The sequence below is a fragment of the Carcharhinus amblyrhynchos genome, chromosome 19 (assembly GCF_965287045.1).
Source record: "Carcharhinus amblyrhynchos chromosome 19, sCarAmb.v2.hapA, whole genome shotgun sequence".
In the NCBI taxonomy this organism is placed as follows: domain Eukaryota; kingdom Metazoa; phylum Chordata; class Chondrichthyes; order Carcharhiniformes; family Carcharhinidae; genus Carcharhinus; species Carcharhinus amblyrhynchos.
The window spans coordinates 12698891-12714243 of record NC_137342.1 but is presented as its reverse complement, the minus strand read 5'-3'; the positions used below and the strand labels follow the sequence as shown (position 1 = coordinate 12714243).

Below are 15353 nucleotides of genomic sequence, written 5' to 3'. Positions count from 1 at the left end.
ATAACGTTGGCTCTGTTCTCTCTCCACAGATGCTGTCAGACCCGCCGAGATTTTCCGGCATTTTCTGTTTCTACTTTTGCTGGTTAAGGAGCATTAACCAGGACACCGAGCAACTTCTACTGTCTTCTTTAAATAGTGCAATGGGACTTTGTCTGGAATTTTACCGGCCCGCCCATCACAGGAATCAAAGTAGGTGGGAAATGGCTTGGGGGGTTGGGAGCATGGGAGGGTCCATTGATCTCAGGCAGGAATTTACTGTTTCAGGTTGAAGCGAGGCTGTAAAATCCTGCCCTATATGTTCATTTGAATTATCTCAGTAGGCAAATGGAATGTCAGTTTAACAGCATATCTGAAAGACAACACCACTAACAATGCAACATGGTGTACTGCAGTGTCAGCTTAGAATATACGCTTAGATCCTGAAGCAAGATTTGAACCTATGACTTTCTAAATCAAAGAGAATGCAACCAAAGGAGCAGAGCTAATAAAAAGGCAGGGGTGAGAGAAAAAGGACAGGAGATAAGGACATACATTGGCACAGTAGCACAGTGGCTAACACTGCTGCTTCACAGCTCCAGGGACCTGGGTTCAATTCCTGGCTTGGGTCACTATCTGTGTGGAGTTTGTACATTCTCCTTGTGTCAGTGTGGGTTTCCTCCGGGTGCTCCAGTTTCCTTCCACAGTCCAAAGATGTGTGGGGTAGGTTGATTGGCTATGCTAAATTACCCCTTAGTATCCTGAGGTGCATAGGTTAGACAGATTAGTGGGTAAGTGGGCAGGGAAATGGGAGTAGGGCCTGGGTGGGATTGTGGTTGGTGCAGACTCGATGGGCCAAATGGCCCCTTTCTGCACTATAGGATTTCTATGATAGGCAAAGGGATTTTATCAATCTAGTAAACATCTTCTGAACTCTGCTAATGTATTTACGCTCCTTCTTAAATAAGACTAAAATTGCAATCGTTTTTCAAGAATTTTCTAGAATAAGCAGATTGTCTTATGAAGAAAGGTTGGACAGACTGGGCTTATCTCCACGAGGGTTTAAAAAAGTGAGGGATGATATGATTGAAATATATAAAAGGTTCCGCATGGTCTTGACAAGATGCTTGTGGAAATGATGCTCCCTCCTGTGAGAGAGTCCAGAACTAGGCATTATATTGAAATTAGGATTGATTGCCTTTTTTGGGAGAAATTTTCTCTTAGACGTTGTGCAGTTTTGAAACTTTCTCTCTCAGAGGGCAGTGAAAGCGGGGTCATTGAATATTTTTAATACAGAAAACAACTGTTGGTCTGGCCACTTCCATGCTAACTGCTTGAAAGAGATAAAGAAGGCTTTCACCTTTACTTGGGGAATAACTGAGCAGACCAGGAATCCTTCCCCTTAGTTTGAGTTGTTTCAATTTAAACTCACTTTCCTTCTCTCTTTCCAGGAATTCCCTTCATAAACATATATAGGAAACAGAGGCAGGAGTAAGCCATTCGGCCTTCAAGCCTGAAAGATTTACCTAGCACAAAGCCAGAGGCAGAAATCTGGAGTGGTTTTCAGACAGTCAATAGTTAGTTTGGAAGCATTCAATGAACATCTACCAGGAATTGGGAATCAGCTGCAGGTCTGGCATGAGTACAGAAGCACGAGGAACATAGAAGATCATTAGGAACCATTCCTGACATTTAAATCCCTAAGCAAGAATTCAAATTGAAAAATTCATTTTTGAGGTGTCAAAGAGAAATTTGAGGATCATTTAGCCAAAGCGATTTTTGGGCTGGGAGAAGGGATTATGCATTTTTTTTTCATTTACGGATGTGGATATTGTTGGTTAGGCAATCATTTATTGCCCATCTGTAACTTCCTTTGAGAAAATGGTAATGAACTGCCTTCCTGGACTGCTGCAGTCCCTGCGGTGTAAGTGCACCCACATTGCTCTTGGGGAGGAAGTTCCAGGGTTTTGACCCAGCCACAGTGAAGAAATGGCAATATATTTCCATATCAGGATGGTGAGTGACTTGGAGGGTGAATTTCCTGCTATGGTGTCCCCATGTGTCTGCTGACCTTGCCACACTAACAGTTCTGGGTTTGGGAGATACTGCCTAAGAAGTCTTGATGAGTCACTATAGCGCTGGTGATACACATTGCTGCTACTGTGGAAGAAGATGAGTTACTGATGGCAGGATTCCTAATCTCTAACATGCTCTTCTAGCCCCATATTTATTTTGCTAGTCTATTTCAGTTTCTAGTCAACGGTAACCCCCAAGATGTTGACAGGGGGAATTCAGCAATAGTGATACCACTGAATGTGAAGAGGCAATGGTTAGATTTTCTTTTATTGAAGATAGTAATTGCCTGGCACTTGTGTGGCATGACTGTTTTGCCACTTCATCGAAGCCCTGCAGGGCAAGAAGCCATTCAGTCCATCAAATCTACACTGACAACAATCCCTAGGCCCTATCCCTGTAACCTCACATATTCAACCCACTAATCCCTCTAATCTACACATCCTAGGACATTAAGGAGCAATTTAGCATGGCCAATGCACCTAACCTGCACATCTTTGGAGGAAACCAGAGTACCCAGAGGAAACATGAAAACATGGGGAGAACGTGTAAATTCCACACAGTGACCCGGAATTGTACCTGGGTCCCTGGCGCTGAGAGGCAGCAGTGCTGTGCCACCCACTTGTCAGCTTTAACCTGGACATGGACTGCTTCTCCATCTGAGTCGCAGTGAATGGTGCTGAAAGTTACGCATTCATCAGTGAACATCCCCAGTTCTGAACTTATGATGGATGAAACAGCTGAAGATGGTTGAACTCAGGACACGACCCTGAGGAACTCCTGTAGTGATGTCCTGGAACTAAGATGATTGAATTACAACACCACAACCATCTTCGTATGTGTCTTGTAATGATTCCAACCAGTAAAAGTTTCCCCAATTGCCACTGACTCTTGGTTTGCTAGGACTCCTTGCTGTCACACTTGTTTAATGCTGCCTTGATATCAAGTGCAGTCTTTCCATGTTTGATCCAAGGTTATGATGGAGTCAGGAGCTGAGTGATCCAGGCAGAATCCAAACTAAGCATCAGCGAGCACTGTTGATTACCCTTTCCGTGACTTTACTGATGGCCAAGAATAGACTGTTGGGGTGGTACTTGTGCAGATCCGATTTGTCTTGCTACTTGTGTACAGGACATATCTGGTTGGACTCAGGAAAAGGAAGTAACCTTCAAGATACATGTAACAAAAAACTGTGTGTGTGTGTGTGTGTGTGTGAGAGAGAGAGGAGGAAGAGGAGAGAGAATAAAAAAAATTGTAAAAATTAGAATGGAATTCACAGCAAAAATATTTACAAAACTGTTATGGCAGCAGTACTTGCTTTGCTTAATCTTTCTACATACAAACTTTGTTTTTGCTTAAATGCTTGAAATCTTGTGGCACAGTTCTGTCAGTAGTTACGGCTGTTTGAATGTCCCTTTAGATGTTAATGGTTCCTAAGAAAATTCTAACATCCACTCTAATCTCTCAGCACATTATTTGTTTCTCACTACAGAGCTCTGAAGCAATTTGGGACATTTATCTTAAAGGGTTTGGACTAATTGTACTGAATGCCAGAGTAAGAAAGTTCTTACTTAGAGATAACATTATTAGCAAAAAAAAAGGACCTCTACTAATTTAGAATGCCAACAAATAAGGCTTATTAAACAACAATTATTAATACTAACATTCCACTGGTCAAGGAATGGCTTGATACACAATTTCCGTGTGATGGGTCTGCTATTCTATGGATCCTGGGACATCTGGTGGTCTTTTCTTGGTTTCTTGAACTTCGTCTATTTACTCATGATGCCCTTCGAGATTTTAACTTAATCGAACATGCACACAACAAATCCAATAAGACTTCAACTCGAGTGGAAGTCTATCGCTCTCTCGCTGGCAGACATTTTTATAACAAAGACTATTCATTTTCTCTTAAGGCAATTACCTTTCAGCCTAATTCTGTATTTTAATTCTGATCTGCCAACTACAATTGCCAAAGTCCCATGAAAGTGCTAACTTTGTAGTAAGTTCTCTGTTACTAACTCCTAATTTTCTCTTCCTCCTAAGTGCAGAAACCCCAGTGGTGCTTCTGTTTTTAAACCCTTTTTGCAGGCAGCTTTTGCAACATTCAACTGATGTGCACATGTCAATTTAACAAATGACTTCTAACCAAATATTTGCAATTTCTGACAAATGGAAAGGATGCTACTGCCTTCCCCATAACAATCTAAACTTAACTTGTGCCCTTTTGACCAGAGATACATCTTCAGACCATTCTTCCAGCCAGTGTTGCAGACTTGCCTTGCTTAATCACGAATGCTAGACTCAGTGGAGCCCAAATGTGCAAAATGTGTCCCAGGTGGAAATTCATGTGTCATTTCTTAAAGTTACATTACAGTATTTTGGCACTTAAATAGATTCCAACTTGAAGGTCTTCTTAACAACATTACAATAAAACAAATAAATTAAGACTTTCATCACAAAGTTTATTTGCAGTACAATGATAATTTAAGCCTTATTTATGTTCCAAATGTGCCAATGAGTTTAGGTCACTAAAAGGTGTTATTTAACTTTACAGACTTGACTATGTTCAGATCAAGCAAATAGTTTGGATTATGTATGAACATCAAAGTGCTTTGACGTGATACTAACCCTAGCATTCTAGTTTCCAAGTTGGAAAGCTGCATTTTCAAGCTACGCTCCAGAGAATTGAACGCACTTCCTAGCCGGGATGGCCAAACTTACCGAACCGAAGAGTGACATACAATAATCTTAAAATGTTTGAGGGCTGCAAGACATGAACAAATTTTACACAAGTTAATTACTGCCATTAGAGGTCTTTTGGGTCTGCATTCTATCCGTAAATCCCTGGAAATCCAGCTGATATGCTGCCATGGCTACATGAAGGGCTACATGAAGTGTTGACCTCACAAACTTCTTCATGGAGAATAATGATTCAGAGATATGCAATGCCAAAAACTGAACTGAGTCACATACTATTTTCCTTAAGTTGAGAATATTTTGTTTCTGGCACTGGCTTCTAGAACTCGATTGCGACACATCTCAGACAATGGTCCTCCCGGAAGTCCAATTTCTACAGCGGATGTTTCTGTAACCAGAAGTTTGAGAATAGGATAACCATTGTTGACCATATCAATCGTGATAGGTCCAACAGTTCCACAAACCTACTGAAGATGTGGCTGGCTGATAACCATTTCAGAATGGAATAGAAAGAGACACCAGGCTTGTCTCCAAAATTCAGCTCGTCAAAACAGTTTTTGAACTGCGGGTGAGCTTCCTATTTGAGCAGATAAAATTAACAATTTCAAGGTCCGCTATCATAATATTTTCATACTTGAGAAAGTACCTGACTGCTAGAAGTTCACACAGAACAATGCAATCGTGAGCGAGAAACTCTAGAAATTTGGGGTCACTTTTCAACGGCACAATTAGCCTACATTTATCTCCACCGTTCATTCGAACATTGACAATTTCATCTAATGGTACATCAGCAATAGTCAACACTGTCAAATTTGTTTTTAATGTCAATACCAGGGCTTGTTTCTTTTAGCACCAAAGTCCAACATTTCTTCTTTCATAATTATAGGAAATAAAACAAATATTGTCAGTTGTAGGTTGATTTGTATATCTGTTGATTCATCACGAGCTAAGTTGAATGCTAGAGAATTCAAACAATTCTGTATCTTGCTTGCAAAAAAACCACTGCTCTGGAAGATATGCTTCTTCCAGTGGCCTCATGTGACGTAAATTTGGAATGTGTTATTAGTCACTGACGTTGTGTGTTATTTGGATCTAAAACTTCAGCAAGATTCTTCTTAAATTCTCCATCAGAGAAGAACAAGAGGAATATTCCATGACATAACCAAACTAGCTTCGGTCATTGTGTCAGCTTCTTTGCTGAACATTAATAGTACCACCTACTGGCCATTTAGGGATGATGTTAACATAATTAGTTTTTCAGTAATTCTGATTCTAAGTTTAAAGTTCATTTATTATTGGTGTTACAAGTAGGCTTATATTAACACAGCAATGACGTTATTTTGAAAATCCCCTAATCGCTACACTCCAGTGCCTTTTTGGGTACAGCGAGGGAGAATTTAGCATGGCCAATGCACCTAACCAGCAAGTCTTTCAGACTATGGGAGAAAACCAGAATACCAGGAGACAACCCACACAGATGTGCAAACTTTGCAGTGACCCAAGCTGGGTATCGAATACTCAAAAGATTTCTTTTGGGATTGGTTTCCTAGTGGCATTTCAAATAACTGGTTTTGAGAGTGAGCGATGCATTGCAGAGAGGGCCCGTGACTCTTTGCACCTTTGACATCGAATGCAAAATCTTCTTCCCACTCTGGATTAAAATTTGTATTCACCTTCATACTTGTGTGGCTTACAATTTAACAACATAATTTTTATTCACAAAAGGTTACACAGGGTTGACACTTAAATCTAAAGCTATTTAAAAATAACTTGCATTTATGAACTGTAAATACAATCTGTATCCTCAGCAGGGTTTCCAATTTTCACCTCCTAAGATCCTGCCTTGGAATTTTTTCAAACGTTGCTCCAACTCAAACAATGGTCCAGGTCACAGGGTTTCAATCTCACATTCTGAGATTACTGCCTACAGATTACCATGTTTTCTTCTGGATCCCTTGAATATTTAAATTAAGCTTCAGCCTGCACTCTTAAATTTAATGGCAACTACCAACACTGGTACCTGTGTACTAGCAGAAAATAGGACTGGGATATGTGTCATAAAACAGGCATACCTGGTGATATTTGAATCAAGATTACAGGCGTGTTGCCACCTGGTTGGGTTGCCAATGGAAGCCCTGCATCTCTTTGGGGAAGACTTGATGGACGTAGTTAGAGATGGGCATTGCCTGGAGGACCCCATGTTGAAATCCCATTCTCAGAGCCACTGGCCAGATGCCAGCAGCTGTCCATTGTTGGCAGTGCCATAAAAAGTAAGGAACTGCCCTGCCTTTGCACCCCACTTAAGGGCTTCAATGCCCATTTAAGAATGAGAAGAGGAGGCATGAAGACCATCTTCATCACCAGACTTCAGGGCAGACACAGGGTTCCCAACCCACACAATTCCACCCAATTAAATGCCTACCCATCTCCAAACTCTGCTCATTGATTGAGCCATTCACTCCCTACTATACTGTATAATTGATGGAAATCTCAAGAGAACAGGTGAATTCCAGCTGTTGATTTTTCTTAGGTTTTTTTAAATGGTATTTATTGATGTTGCTGCTCTGGTAGGAAATAGCTATTGACTGCAGTGATCAAAGACGAGTTCATTTTTTATTCACTGGATAACGAGAAAGATATACCGGGATAGCTGAAGTGTTTTGAAACAGTTATGATTTAAAAAGGAACATTTTACATTTAGGACTGGCTGTACTGCACGTTTGCGGTTTAGAACTATTTTTATTTTCATCATAAATCCAAAAATAAAGAGGTTAAAGATTACAGAGGATGTGAAAACAAGCTGGGGGAGTGAGCGTGACCGAGTCTACAGATTGTGTGGTACAATTTAACATTCTATAAAGGTGTAATTCACTGTCATAGCTAATATACATTTATTTTCAACATCGTATATCTTGGGAAATCTATGAAAATATATAGCATACACACACAAAGGATTAGCACTGGATCTGTGTTAAATCATTAAAATAGATTTCATCAAAATCACATGAAGGGAAAAGAATATCAGTAAATCTGCACAAAATGTAAACAACTTTCCTAAAAACAATTCAGTTTAATAAAAAATGCAGTAAAAATATTTCTATAAATATCACTCCAAAAGTAAGAATTGCAATTTTCAGAATCACACAGCCACTGTATTCCAATGGTATCTGTTTAAAAAGGTCTTACCAAATTAGTGTATTTACATTAGTGGAGGCAAGGAGAGGAAAAAAATTTCAGAAAGAAAGTGCTGCAAAACATGGAAGAAAAATGCTGCATTTTTACGTAACCATAGTCAATCTGGAAAATAATGTACATAATTGTTCTCAACATCCACTGAATCGTCACAAGTATTGATCTGTAGTTGAAAATAGATATCTGTATCAAAGTACACAATTTCTCTCAAATAGATAATTTCAAGATTACACTAACCTGTGCTTTTGAAATAATTCATAATAATTTATATGTTACAATCTTATTTACTCAAGCAAGGAAAAATCATATGGTTGAAATCCCTTCCTGAATGCCTTAGCAAATTCTTCCTCATCTTCTCGGCTATATGTACATTCCCTCCAGTTAGCTTTATCTGGTATATTTAGGACAGCTTCACTTGCCAAAACCTCCCTGAGAGAAATTCAGAAACAATAAATAGTTAATAAGCCAAGCAGCTGAGTATGTATGTGGTGTAATAAACAAAGTTTGAAGACATAAAATTTACCTCTACAGACTTACCTTGCCTAGCAAACAAAAACAACAAAGATACAATTACCCAATGGCATTGCATTGTATCTACAGGATGCATTAGATGTCTTGTGCAAGTACAGAGTACGAAGTAATTTTAACTATCCTGTTATCAAAGTTACACCAGAACTAAAATTTTATTTGAACTCCACCCCCCCCCCAATTCGAATTCTCAGACCAATTGCCCTCTAGGACAGGTGGGCATTGTTCTTTATTTATTCAAGACCTCACAGATGCACATCTACAAGATAGGTGGTGCTGTTCTCCACAGAACAATTCACCTTAGAACGCCTAAATTGAGCCTGAAGCCCATTGCCACTCCACTACTAACTCCTGCAATTCAATGCCACTGCCTTTCAATTGGAAAACCAAAATCAAACTTTATTTTGCTCTTAGTGCAGCCTTGCAATGTACTTTTGACAGCGTATGGTAAGTTGAAGGGGATTCATCAAAAGCAAGGTCTACTCAGTGATACCGAAACTCTCTATAAAGCCCTTGCTGTTGGGACACATTCTACTTTCAATATCATATCTTTCTACTCCTACTGGCTCTTTTCTGCTACTCCCACAACAACCATCCATATAATTCCCCTCACAATCAGCCATCCAATTCCACAAACACATTACCCTGCACTTTAGTCAGCAGATGAATGGCAAATAGTTAAATAAAGACTATCCATGTTGCATACAAATAATTATTTTTAAGAAACCAATGAAAAGTAAAATCACAACATTTTTACTTTCTGAATCCAAAGGCGGCATGGTGGCACAGCGGCACGCTGCCTCACAATGCCAGGGATCCAGGTTCAATTCCAGCCTTGGGCAACTGTGTGGAGTTTGCACATTCTCCCCATGTTTGCATGGGTTTCCTCTGAAGATATACACTCCAAGATCCCTCTGATTTTCAGTACTTTCCAGCATCCTACCATTAGGAGTGTAATCCTTCCCTAAAGGTGGCAGGGCAGGTAAATAGGGTAGTTAATAAGGGATATGGGATACTTGCTTTTATTAGCTGAGGCTTAGAATACAAGAGCAGGGAGGTCATGCTGGTTAGACCACAACTAGCATACTACGTGCAGTTCTGTCTACCACATTATAGGATGAATGTGATTGGACTGGGGAAGATACAGAAAGATTTATGGGGATGCTGCCTTGAGCTACGAGGATAGATAGGTGGAGGCTGTTTTCCTTGGAGCAGCAAAGATTGAGAGGGTATGTGGCAGAAGTGTATTAAGATTGAGAGGCATAGATAGAGTGGATAAGACAACATTTTTTCCGTTAATAGAGGGGCCAATAACTCGGAGCGTAGATTTAAGGCAAGAGATAAAAGGCTAAGACAGGTGTTGAGGAGAAACATTTTCACCCAGAGGGTGGTGGGACTCTGGAACCCTCTGCCTGAAAAAAAGTGTGGTCGAGTTAGAATCTCTCATAGCACTTAAGAAATATTTAAATATTAACTTGTGCTGCCATAATCTCCAGGGCTATGTGCCAGGAGCTCGAAAATGTGATTAAATGTCTTGTGTGCATCAGTATACAGCGCAAAGTATGTCAAAAGTACATTGCACACTAAATACACAAAGCACAGCGTTCATAGAGAAGGAAAAGACAGCATGCAGAATGTAGTTACGGTCATAGCTAGCGTGACGAGAGAGATCAACTTAACGAGTTAGGTCCATTCAAAAGTTTGACAGCAGCAGGGAAGAAGCTATTCGAGTTGGTTGGTATATGATTTCAGACTTTTGTATCTTCTTACTGATGGAAGAAGGTGGAAGAGAGCACGTCCAGGGTGCATGGGGGCCTTTGATTATGCTGGTTGTTTCTCGAAGGCAGCAGGAAGTCTAAAGGGAGTCAGTGGATAGGAAGCTGGTTTGCGTAATAGACTGGACTTCGTTCACAGCTCTTTGTAGTTTCTTGCAGTCTCGGACAGAGGCTGTGATACAGCCAAAAAGGATGCTTTCTATGGCTCATCTAAAAGTTGGAGGGAGTCGTAATGCCAAATTTTCTTAGCCTCCTGAGAAAGTAGAGGGATTGATGGGCTTTCTTAACTACAGCATCTGCACGGAGGGGCCAGGACAGTTGTTGGTGATCTGGACACCTGAAAGCTTGAAGCTCTCAACCATTTTCACTTCATCCCTGTTGATGTAGACAGACGCATGTCCTCCATTACTCTTCCTGAAGTCGATGACTATCTCCTTTGTTTTACTGACATCCAGGGAGAGATCACTGTCATTGCACCAATTCACCAGATTCTCCATCTTCTGTAACAATCCAGATTATTACAGAAGAAATACATCTTCCTGTATATTCATCATTGTTTGAGATCCAACCCATTACCATGGTGTCATCAGCAAACTTGAAAATTGAGTTGGAGGGGAATTTGCCCAGTCATAGGTGTGTAAGCAGTATAGTTAAGAGGCTGAGGTTGGAGACTTGTACAGTTAATCTTTGTTGACTGGCATGGACATGATAGGCTGAATATCCTCCTTCTATGCTGTAAATGTCTTTGAACATACAAAGCATAACTTTGCGCCCCAAATCAATTTTGTTTACCTTTGCTCCACAAGTTATTGGTTTACAAAAAGGCAATTGTCAATTCCTTTAACATGAAGTGAACTATCATCCAAATTGAGACACTTTTGCAGAAAAAAAAGGTCTGACTTTACGAATCACCTGTTTCATTATTTTCTACAAAACTGCCTCAATTGAAATGTGCTGCTGTTTAAATTATGTGGCTCAAATCACAAAACTGTCATCTGTTTCAGTCTACAGCAATCATCAGCAAAGAAAACATGCCAAAAATAGAGCATATCCAGAGACAGTCACTTGAATCATGTTCAATGACAGTATCATCTCAAGAGTTGAGATGGCATTGATAACTACTCAGTTATATCATCATGGTTTAGGACAATGATTCTTGAACATTTTCCAGAAGTGGCCCATTTAAAAATTCTGTACTCTTGTGCTTACTTTTTGTGGATCTGATACAGTATCCTAGCGCATGGAAGTTTGTAATCCAAAGCTAGATAAAACTGAAGATTCTTAAACCTTTAAAACCTATTGTGGGGATAATTTGTTTTACAACAGCATTGTAAAATAGACTTGCTGCGACAAACAAATGTTGATTTTTATAGGTAGAGTGAGAAAACAAAAAATAAATTAAGTATCTGATCCAATTTATCCAAAATGTGCCACTGGCTTTGAAAAAAGCACCATGGGATTTTAAAATCCTGATTTCAAATAAATACACAGGAATCTGTTGCTTATGATGCTTTCTATTAGAAACTTGTATAACACATTATTAAATGTACGCTCTTTTCATTTGGCTAGATCTAGTCTATCTGATGGTAAAATTCAATCTTGCAGCTTTTATAACAGCTGTCCAGATTCCATTCAAGTATCTACATTGAGCAACACAAAGACCCATTAGAATGATAGACCCTCAAAATCATCTAGTTTCCTATTCTTCTTACCTTCCAAACTGTAAAGGGAACTGCTTCTTGATTCTGTGCAACAGCTTTTCTCCACTGTCCAGCTCAACATAAAAATATGCTGATCCAGGTTGAATTATCTGCAAAACACAAAGCAAGTGGTCTGACTTTACAAATCACTGAAGATATGTATCAATTCCAATTACTTTTAACATTCTAAGCTGGAATTTTTATTTGGTTGAAGGCAACATCAGCTAACATTCTGGCAGCAAGTCAGATCTTTCACTATGGAGTCTATCTTCATTTAATCCAGGCTGATGGCTGTAATTGCAAATGAAATTGAAGCAAATTCACAACCCTGAACAGCCCATATTTTGTCCATCTCTAAAGCCACCATAGTTATACATAGGTATGGCAAAAAAAATCAAAACGAAATGTCAACATTTTACAATTAATGCTAGAGCATAAGCTTATACACATTAATACAAGCTGAAATTTCATCTTGCTCTAGTCAGATTGATTTTCTTTAAAACTGTCTGAAACATCACCATGAACATAGCAATCCAGGTTTTGTATTTACATATGTCTCCCCCTCCCCCATCTGACCATTTATGCTTGCAAAAATACTATTTATGACTTCCAACTGCACATTTTCACTGATCTTCAATAAAAAAATTGCTATGGAGACAAACACAACATTAACATTTCACAGAAGGTGGTGACAATGAGTTTTACATGAGCACAGGTGCATTAGCTGCTAAATACACTAATCTGCTGTTTGTGCCTTTCCAAGGTGGTAATCAACATGCCCTACAAGTGTCATTCAGAAACAGCTGCAAATATTTGTTGCAAGTTTCTAAGAAAAGCATCTTGGATATCTTCCAATAATTGAAACATAAAACTTTTTCCATTGCTACGTATACAAACCCACAAATATAATAATCATTGTCTCTTTACAAAGTTATTTTTATGAAACAATATTGTGCGTCACGAATTTTTTTTAAACATTTTATCATGAGAAATTTTAGTTATTTAAAGCTGATTCTGAGACTGCCAAAGAAATTAAAAACAATATGACAAAAAGATCAAGTTGAACACTATTTTGTATTTCATTTTTTAAATTGAATTGTTTTGTCTTGCCATTTAAAATACTTTCTGCACTTGTACAGCAATGGCCAGAATAATTGCAGTCTAGTGTGCTTTGCTAATTAGTCAGTTAGTTACTACACATACATTTCTAAAAAACCTATACAAATATTCCTCATCATAATATTATACCAGGGGCATAAGTAAAACAATTTGCATTTATGTAAGTCCTTTCATGTAGAAAAATCCCACGGTACTTCCAAGAGGCAGAAATCAAGTCACTGAACCGAAGAAGGGTATATCAGAGGGCTAGCTGCAACAAACAAGATATTAGCTTTATTCCCCAACAGAATTTCTGTTTGTCCCTTTCAACCTGTCCACCGTCATGGCTTTCCATTTCCCTCCTACTGTTCGACAAGGTATTTACATTTTTCTGATTTTCTTTGCCCTCAGCTCTGACAAAGGATCATCCAGGCGAGAAATGTTGGCTCTATTCTCTCTCCACAGATGCTGTCAGACCTGCTGAGATTTTCCAGCATTTTCTATTTTTGTTTCAGATTCCAGTATTCACAGTATTTTGCTTTTAAGATATTAGGAGAGGTGATCAAAATTGTGGATTTTAAAGAGAAAAGGTAGTTAGGCTGTGGAGTTTACAGAAGGAATTCAACAGAGTGGGTCTGAGGCTGCCAAAGCCATATCTACTAACAATGCAATGAAATAATGACAAGTGATTAGAGTGAAAGAAACAAGAATTCAAGATGAAGGTTTAAGCGAGTTCTAGGGCTGGATAAAGGTTAGAGAGCTGTGGGGTTATGGTGAAGTGGGACAGGAGATGCATGCAAGGCTACAAGGGGTTTAAATGTGAGGATGGGAAATATAAATGTGGTGTTGAACAAATAGGAGGCTATAAGGTTAAGCAGGTCTTCTAGGACATATGGACAGCTGTACTAAAGGCCCTGCAGTTCAATGATCTATGTTACAACACTTCAATTTAAAATTTTGCACCCCCTCCCTGAGACTCTTATGTGGGCTTACCTCTAATTAGCCTCTCCCAGTCTCATAGTATCTCTACGCTCCTCCAATTACTTCTGCTAGTTTAACTGCTTTATCAATAGAGACCGTGGTTCCAAAAGCCAAGGCCATATACTCTAATTCCCTTCCTAAATCTTTCTGCCTCGCTATCCTGCTTTAAGCCATTCCTTAAAATTTACATATTTGACTTAGCTTATGATCTTCTACCCAAATACCTTTTTCTGTGGCCAGTGTCTAATTTGTTTGATAATGAACAGGCACTGGAGTGTGGCAACTAGGGGATTTTCACACTAACTCTGTTGTAGTTTTAATGTAAGACTTGAGATACTAAAAAATAAACTTTAAACTTTTGAAAGCACTGAAGTTACTGTGAAAATCCCCTAGTCGCCACAGTCCAGTACCTGTCTGGGTACAATGAGGGAGAATTTAGCATGGCCAATGCACCTAACCAGCACATCTTTTGGACTGTGGGAGGAAACTAGAGCACCCGGGAGGAAACCCACACGACACTGGAGAACATGCAAACTCTGCACAGACCGTGACCGAAGCTGGGAATCAAACCCAAGTACTTGGCGCTGTGAGGCAGTAGTGCTAACTACTGTGCACCATGCTGCTCCAGCTTGTTCAAAATATTGAATTAGCTGAGAGATTGATGAACAGCATTAAACTCGGAATTTACAGCACATATAGACTTTTTAAACAAAGAATTAGTTAACATAATGGCAACTTGCCACTTTAATTTTACTAACATGTTCTAAAATCAAACTAAAGACTATTTGCTTAATTGAAAGCTGTTGTAATCTAACAACATCAAATCAGGTATTCACTGCTTATCATTCTAGGTCAAATCACACTTATTTCCTGAACCTAGTCAAGTAGGATTTTTTTTAAAATGGTAAAGTACGTGAAGAAAGCAAGTAGCTTCAAGTACCTGAGAGATGAGTGGTTGCAGAAGATGGAACCATGAAAATGGAAATGAAACAACAGATAAGCCAAGTCACTGGAAGCAGTGCTGTGGACTGTTATGTGACAGGAAAGTACCAATGAAATTGAAAGGACAAACGTACAAGACAGTTGAGACTGACCCTGTTATATGGTGCAGAAATTTGGACAACACAGGGGAGAGAAACAATGACTGGATACTAATGAGGTGCAGATACTGAGATGGGTGTGTGTGGAATGATGAGAAAGGACAAGGTCAGGAACCAGTACATCAGCGAAGATTGTAGGAGGATCGAAGAACATAGCTGAGGAGGGACTAAAATGGGCATTGGTTATGGATTTGGAGAGAAAATATGAGAGATAGCGAGAGATGGGACTA

The 15353-nt window shown here is 39.3% G+C and overlaps 1 protein-coding gene across 4 annotated transcripts in view; it reads right to left on the bottom strand.

Annotated features, from left to right (window-relative positions):
• Nucleotides 1–15353, bottom strand: part of cwf19l1 (CWF19 like cell cycle control factor 1) — a 75804-nt gene that overhangs the window by 25115 nt on the left and 35336 nt on the right. For 3 of the 4 annotated variants that reach the window (XM_080207263.1, XM_080207264.1, XM_080207265.1), the window contains exons 13-14: nt 11957–12054; nt 6460–8370 (exon numbers count right to left, since the gene is read on the bottom strand). In XM_080207263.1, the coding sequence (XP_080063389.1) occupies nt 8226–8370; nt 11957–12054 (243 nt within the window). In that variant the 3' untranslated portion in view covers nt 6460–8225. Of the gene's footprint in view, nt 1–6459; nt 8371–11956; nt 12055–15353 lie in introns of those variants that run through there. The other variant, XM_080207267.1, reaches the window with a different exon arrangement.